The sequence below is a fragment of the Austrofundulus limnaeus genome, unplaced genomic scaffold (assembly GCF_001266775.1).
Source record: "Austrofundulus limnaeus strain Quisiro unplaced genomic scaffold, Austrofundulus_limnaeus-1.0 Scaffold300, whole genome shotgun sequence".
Taxonomy (NCBI): domain Eukaryota; kingdom Metazoa; phylum Chordata; class Actinopteri; order Cyprinodontiformes; family Rivulidae; genus Austrofundulus; species Austrofundulus limnaeus.
This window is the reverse complement of record NW_013952702.1, coordinates 22,311-30,107: the sequence shown is the minus strand read 5'-3', so window position 1 is coordinate 30,107 and position 7,797 is coordinate 22,311. Positions and strand designations below refer to the sequence as shown.

General features: G+C 41.3%; 1 protein-coding gene across 1 annotated transcript in view; it reads left to right on the top strand.

Moving 5' to 3' along the window:
- LOC106526941 (regulating synaptic membrane exocytosis protein 1) overlaps positions 1 to 7,353 on the top strand; it is a gene marked incomplete in the record, with an annotated part of 39,311 nt that extends 31,958 nt beyond the window's left edge. Inside the window, 9 exon segments of the mRNA XM_014021677.1 lie at positions 333 to 452; positions 758 to 847; positions 2,863 to 2,931; positions 3,307 to 3,348; positions 4,984 to 5,097; positions 5,252 to 5,346; positions 5,519 to 5,622; positions 5,721 to 5,881; positions 6,063 to 7,353. Coding sequence (XP_013877131.1) covers positions 333 to 452; positions 758 to 847; positions 2,863 to 2,931; positions 3,307 to 3,348; positions 4,984 to 5,097; positions 5,252 to 5,346; positions 5,519 to 5,622; positions 5,721 to 5,881; positions 6,063 to 6,297 — 1,030 coding nt within the window.
- Positions 7,354 to 7,797: the final 444 nt, after the last annotated feature.

Here is a 7,797-nt window from a genome sequence, read left to right as displayed (position 1 = left end):
TCCATCATCCATCCTTCCATCCATCCATCCATCCATCCATCCATCCATCCATCCATCCATCCATGCATGCTTTGGAGTTTCTTTGACCTTAATTTCATTTAGCCTTTTTGTTAAATAATTTTTCCTTTTATCTGAGCTAAAACCCTAAATTGTCATGTTGTGATGTGTTATATGTGTTTTTTTTATTTTACATTATCCTCCTTGTTTTGCATTCAGCTGCTGTTTTTTGTCTCTTGCACGAGTCATTTGTTTTTTCTTTCTTTGCCTTCGTTTGCATGCGGTTGTCTCCCCCCATTCGCCTGCTGTGTGTGGGCGGGGCCTGCGGCACACAGCTCCACCCTCCCCGCCTGTCTAAAAGGCAAGCCTCCCCACAGGATGACGGCAGGCGGCACCTTGCCCTGCAGCATCCTGTCGCACCGTGTGCTTAGGTTCACTGACGAGGTCGCCGTTAGGTAAGATCGCACCGCCATCCCCATCGTCCCCCCCACCGAGTCTGAGCCGCTTCCTCACTTCCTGTGCGACCCAAATCTGAGTCAGGAGATACAGTATAAACCATCCCCTCCCTGAGACCTGGTTCCAAAGGCGACCCACCTGCCTCCCATCCTCGTGTCTCAGAGCCGTGACTTCCTGTTCGCTCCAACGTTCTCTTTGTTCTCATGTTTTTATTTTTATTTTTTTGTCTTGTTTTGTCTCCGCTCTCATCGCTACGTCCTCATCGATACGACCCACCTCCCACCGCTTCTTTGTGGCGCCGCAGCGACCTGCAGCCTTCGTTGGACCGGGTGAGGAGCGCCAGCACCACCTGTCTGAGACCGGACACCAACTTTCACTCCTACAGCAGAGACAGGTAATCAGGTTTTACAGGTGGCTTCACCTCCTCCTCCATTAGCTCCATGTTTTTATTCTTATTAACTTTATTCAYTTCATTCAAGAAACAAAAACAAAACACATTAAATACAACAAAACAATACAGATCAAATAAAATGAAAGGTAGCAGAAGAAGGAAAGAATCTTATAATATCTGCCCCGATTAAAAATATACATTAATTTCAGACACTAATAATCAAATAATAAAACTAAATAAAAACTTCAACTCCTCAAACAGTAATTCATACAAATAAAAATTATACAATTTCATATTTCTTTAACAATTTAACTCAATCATCAAATTAATCGAACCACGATTTTTACAATCAGATTATTCCAAAAGCTTATTCCTTGGACTGAAGCACATCTGTCCTTTAAATTTGTCTGAATTTTAGGTTTTATAAACATTTCTAGTCCCTTCAGATTATAGCAACTTTCCCTCTTCACAAAAATTTGACTGGATGTTCAAAGGTAATACATTTTTATGAGCTTTATACATAACCTGTAAAATATTATAATCAACCAACTCAGAGAATTTCAATCATTTCAACTGATAAAATAATGTCTTTGATGGATGACTGTAGTGTTTTCTGGTGATAATTCTTACAGCTCTTTTCTGTAAAACAAAAATAGGATTAGTAATTGTTTTACATGCTTTCCCCAGACTTCAATACAATAAATCAAATATGAAATATTGTATTATATAATATAAACAGAGCTTTATCATTAAATAAATTCTTTGCTTTGTATACTACTGCAATAGATTTAGCTATTTTTGTTCTTAAATAATTTATGTGAGATTTCCAGGTCAGGTATTCATCAGTGATGACTCCCAAAAACTTCATCTCACCAACTCTACAGATCTCAACACCCTTAACTCTAAATGAAACATGAACAGTTTTCTTTCTATTGCTGAATATCTTGTAATTAGTTTTGTCCAAATTTAATTGTAATTTATTAGACTTGAACCAAGTTTGTACTTTTACAAATTCTGTTTCCATCGTTTCCAACATATATTCAATATTTTTACCCAAGCAGAAAAATGTAGTGTCGTCTGCAAATAAAACATGTTTCAATAACTCTGACACATTTACCAAATCATTCATGTATAAAATAAATAACTTTGGTCCAAGTACAGAACCCTGTGGAACTCCACATACAATATTACAAAGATCAGATTTTACATCATTTATGTGAACAAACTGTTTCCTGTTTGTCAAATAGCTAGATACCTGCTGTAATACTGGACCTCTTATACAATATGTTTTCAATTTCTCAAGAAGAATACTGTGATCAGTTGTATCAAATGCTTTTTTAAGTCAACATAAACGCTAACAGTGTTTTTGATCAACAGCTGTTTTTATTTGTTTAATTAAATCCATGAGAGCCATTGATGTTAAATTATTAGCTCTAAAACCATATTGATTTTTTTCTTAAAATATTTTGTTTATCAATGAACTGATCTAATCTGGTCAAAATTTTTACAAAATTTTTAAAAACTGTGGTAACAAGGATATTGGTCAATAGTTTGTAAACATATATTTCTCACCACTCTTATAGTGAGGAATTAGTTTGGCTATCTTCATGTTGTCTGGAAATATTCCAGTTGGAAATTATAAATTACATATGTAAACGGTTCAATAACGTAACCCATTATTTCCTTCACAAACATCATGTCCATATTTTTACTCCCATTTTGTCACAAACTAACACTGCCGTATTTACAGCAGTTCTACCTCTGTTTGGAGTTTGTATTAGCCACCAGTATGTAAAAATCTCACCATTATTTCACGTTTGTGTCACTAAAACTTTTATTTTTACTGTGTTGGTTTGAAGTTCAGGCATAAAAACTTCATCCAAAACTCAGAAACARTTAAAACTGTAAAATGTGATAAAGTTATTTACAGGAATTAATGAACCCTCTGATTCTGAAGCATGGAGTAAATTAATAATCACGTCTCCTGCTGGAATACTCCTCCTCCCGCCCCCCTCCAGGTGCTCCAACTCTTTGGCCCCCCCCAGCCCTCGGATCTTAGTAGAACACGTGTCACCTGAGGAAGACAGGTACCCCAGGCCGGCCTTCCTCCCCCTCCTCAGAGTCTTGGCTGCTGCTCTGCCTCCTCCTCACTCCTCATGTGGAAGCTTGTCCTGCAGCTCAGAGCTCATGATGGTTTCCTCTCTTCTCTTGTGAATCTTTGTGGCTTTTCATTCTGCTGGACCTGCTTCTCTGCTCAGCTCCTGAGCTGAAGCTTTTCCCACTTCTTTGGCTTCAAAATACTTTATTTGCTTTGCTGTTTTTAACTGGAGAAATGAAGGGACTGAGCTGCTTTCCTGAAACAGGAAACCAAGTCAAATGTCAGTTTGAGCTGGAGTTTTTCATCCGGTTCTCGTTTTATAAGTGTTTTTTTTATCTTCCGGTTGGTGTTTGATGAAAAACAGCCTGAGCTGTTCGAGAGGCAGGAAGAGCCTGGAGGGGGTCAGGTAACGTTCACTCATTCATCCCAACATTTTGATTTATTTACTTCTGTTGACTCGTTATCTCTGTTCTTCATGTGTAGAAACAGGTAGAGGTTCTGTCCATAGACATCTGGAACATAGACATCTGGAACATAGATTCTCTAACTTGTTTCAAAAACACCAACTCTTGATCTAGTTTCCTCCTGGGTCACTCACAGTTTATGTATATCATGTATAGTACTGTAGTATTAGTACTTTTGGCTGAGTATTGATTATTGGCAGTGATGTGCACAAGTCTTTTTTTGCAAATCCAAGTCAAGTCCAAGTCTCGTTACATGTTTCACTTAACTGGCAGTTTGATCAAAGGTATTCTAACCATACTAGATTATATTCTATAATACTATACTTTAATCAAATATTAAAATATAGTATTAAGTTTATGTTTACTGTTTTAAAAATACAGATAAAGTTAAGATTGAAAAAAAGCATACTGTATATTAGGAGTGCAACGATACAGAAAATTCACGATTCGGTTCAGTATTTTAGTCTCACGGTTTGATATTTTTTCGATACAAAAAAGAGAAATGTCCATGCCCTTTTTAACTTAAACTAATTATGAACATTTGTTTAACCTCAAAAGTCCAGTTTTTAAATTAAATGTTGCTGAAACAGTAAGTTTCTCAGTGGATCTGCGCTCCACAGTGCAGCCTAGGTGGAGTAGTCGAACACAGATCCACTGATCCTTCAACACAGAGCATCTTCAGAAGACAAGTTGATAAAATAAATGTTAGAAATCTTTATTGTTCCATACAAGTGTGTGTTGAACCTAAAGCACTGTTAAATATGGTTCAATACAGGTACATGTATTGTTGCACCCCTAATATATATCTTTTCATTGACAAAGAACAAATCCAACAAGTCTGCTGCTGATTTTTCAATAAAATACCAGAAAAATATCTTTAAATGCATAAAGCATGTCAGTGAAGATGATGAACTAGAATCCTTGAAGTAAAAGGYCTGCACAAGTCATCAGAAAAACACATTTTCTATKTGGACTCCACACTTCATTTTGCCAGTTTCTTGACATGGTGTTGAATCAAGTCTCTGTAAACAAAGCTTATAATGAATGGAGCTGCAACACACCTGCCATGCTGAAGCTCTGTTTGTCACGTAGGGTACACATCATTAAGATTGAACAGCACTGGCCCCTCCCATTCTCAGGTGAGGGGGAGCGAGGTGTATGGAAGAATTATTCTGACTTTAATCCAGAGCGTATATTTTCAGTTTGAGAGCAGGAGTAAATGTCTTTGCTCTTAAAACTTTATGGATTTGTTCTCAAAGGAGCGGAGCATGGATCTGTACTGAGGAGTGAGAATCGTGAGCCGGACAGTGAAAAGACTTACATTGTTCACGAGTCTCAAACCACAAGTCAAGTCAAGTCTTTAGGGTCCAAGTCAAGTCCGAGTCTCGAGTCCCTGTCTCTGATTACTGGTATCATAGACGGTGTTTTGTTATTACAAGTTTGTCTGTGTTGGTTTAACCATCAGAAGCTGTCACTGCTCTTTGGACCACACATGAACCTGAACACACACAGTTAGTATTTGTTGTGTTTTTAAACACGTTGACAGTTTTTTGTACTTTTTAATTTGCTGACGGCAGTCGAATCCAGCCCACCTCTATCCTGAGGGGCAGTAGAAGGAGAGGGGGTCCCCTGAGGCCCTTTGGCCAGAYGCTTCTGTCGGGGTCCTGCCCCAGCTCACCTCGACTGGACAGGTGCATGCTGTTCCACGTGCCCCCCCCCCCTCCCCCTGGTGTCCCCCTGAGTGTTTCTGCGCCTCCTCCTGCTCCTGAACCTTTGTTGCTGCTGTGCTTCGGTCACCGGCAGCTCCAGTGTCTCATTCCTCTTCCTGTGTGTGTGTTTTCTCAGAGCGCACACACACGGCAGCCGCTCTCCCCCCTCGTCGGGTCGTCGGGGCCGACAGCTCCCGCAGCTTCCTGCGAAGAGCAGCAGCATCGAACAAGGTGGGTTTCACCTGCATCTACCCTGTCTTCACTCGTCTTTTTGCTCCACCTGGTGGTGGAAACAGGATCCTGCAGCTCATCCAGACACACATCAGCTGCTTGTTTCTTTGTTTTACGTCACATTTTGTTTGTTTTCCTTCTTCTCTGCGTCTTTTTATGGTTTTCTTGTCAGCCTTGGCAGCAGACGAGCGAGCCCGGCAGCTGCCTGTGAAAGTCCATCCCTACCGGCCTTCAGCRTCTCACGATCCTCAGACCGACCTCAGGACCAAGCGGGAGGTCAGCACCTCTTCRTCCTCTTGTTTTTGGTGAAGTCGTCCCTCCAGGTGTTTGGTCCGTCCCTCTGTCTCTCTGATCCTCCGTCTCTTGGTCCACAGATGTTTGCGGAGCAGAGGCGCAGCAGCGACAACATGTCGGCCCGCTCTTCGGACAGCGACATGAGCGACGTGTCGGCTCTGTCCTGCGCCAGCAGCGCCTCCCGCCTCAGCAGCACCAGCTACATGTCCATCCAGTCGGAGCGGCCCGGGGGACGGCTCAGGTCAGTCCTCGCTGGGCTCGTCCATCGTGTCCTGCTGTCTGATGTCCTCACTGCATGATAATCCATGTGTGTGTCTGTTTCTGCACGCTGCATGCCTCTGTGTCTCACACGGAAACACAAACAACAAAAAACAACAAACAACAACAAACAAAACAAACAACAACAAACAAAACAAACCCAGGACCAGGTCGTTAGAGGAGGAAAAGAAGGACAGGAGGATCTCCTGGGGAACCAACGGCGAGGAAGAGGAGGAGGAGAAGAGGAAGGTGGGGGACAAGAGACGCTTCTCTGATGAGTTGAAGCGCAGGAGACACACTGTGGCCGGAGACACCGGAGAGTCCAGGTACCCTGAAGGTCCACCATGTCTAAAAACTGTCCCTCTGTTCCACACGGTCCTGAAGGTCCAMCATGTCTAAAAACTGTCCCTCTGTTCCACACGGTCCTGAAGGTCCAMCATGTCTAAAAACTGTCCCTCTGTTCCACACGGTCCTGAAGGTCCAACATGTCTAAAAACTGTCCCTCTGTTCCACACGGTCCTGAAGGTCCAACATGTCTAAAAACTGTCCCTCTGTTCCACACGGTCCTGAAGGTCCAMCATGTCTAAAAACTGTCCCTCTGTTCCACACGGTCCTGAAGGTCCAACATGTCTAAAAACTGTCCCTCTGTTCCACACGGTCCTGAAGGTCCAACATATCTGTCTCTTAAATTAAAAATGTCTTTAAACCTAAACTAATCTCCACAAACTTCAATTTTAACCTTTCAAAATAAAAGCACAGACTCCCAGAGCAGCTTTTCAGATAAAGCCAGTTGATTCATCAGAAGAAACTCTCCTGAGAGCAGAGAAGACTTTCCATCTCTTGGATCCAGTTTGCGTCAGAGTGAGGGACCTGTGTGACCTCCTGATGTGAACGTCTTCAGACCGTCGAGTTTTAGACTGAAAACATTCAGAAAAAACAAACTGATGGAGTMAGAAAAACATGTCGGAGCCAGAGGGAGTCAAAGGTTGTTGAATAAAATAAAACACTGATCAGTTTGTCTCAAAGATCTTTTAAACTCTTTCCAGGTRATTTGTGGTAATTTACAATAATCCAGCTCCCTGCAGCTTTTMTTACGACATGTTTTCCTTTTATTCCAGGTGTCGCTGTGTAAACTGTTTGTAAAGTTTGTATTCATATGTGTTTGCATGTCTCAGATCCCTCCTTGCATGCCTCTTGTGCCATGACCACCTGAACCCCCTCCACCCTTCAGACCTGGATCTTCCTCCTCCTGCAGGGACCTGCAGGAGGAGGAAGATCCTCCGAAACACCAGGGGGCAGCGTCAGTTTCTGTGCAGCTTCTGCTCACGTGTGGCGGCTCGTCTGAGGAGTATTAACCTTCGTTCAAACTTTAACTTCTGACAGAGTTCCTGCAGATCCTTAAAAAGTCTTAAAAGGCCTTGAATTTGTCGGTCCAATCATAAGGCCTTAATTAGCCTTAAAATGTCTGAAATCAATCTTTCAGAAGTCTTAATGTGAACACATTGTAAACAGGATGATTGTAAATTGTCTCAAATATTAAAATAATTGGTAAAATTATTTTTTATCTTTAAATGTACAGAATGCCTCTCAAAGCTAGTTGTTTTATGTTAAAATAAACATATGGATAAAATTGTCTGTTTTTTTCTTTTCTTTTGTGTTTATTGTGAAGCTGGTCTTAAATTTCATTTCAAGTGTGATTAAAGAGATCATAAAAAGTCTTAAATGAAATTTGCTTTGAGCTGTGGGAACCCTGAGGTCAGATAATTATTTAAGGATACGTGTTGTAACTGTGGAGGACAACACAGGGTAACTTATGGAGGAGGTGAAGTAAGGAAAAGCTAAAGGAAGAGTTGGAAGAGTTGGAATATATTATTATTGAGATTTGGACAATAAGTGGAC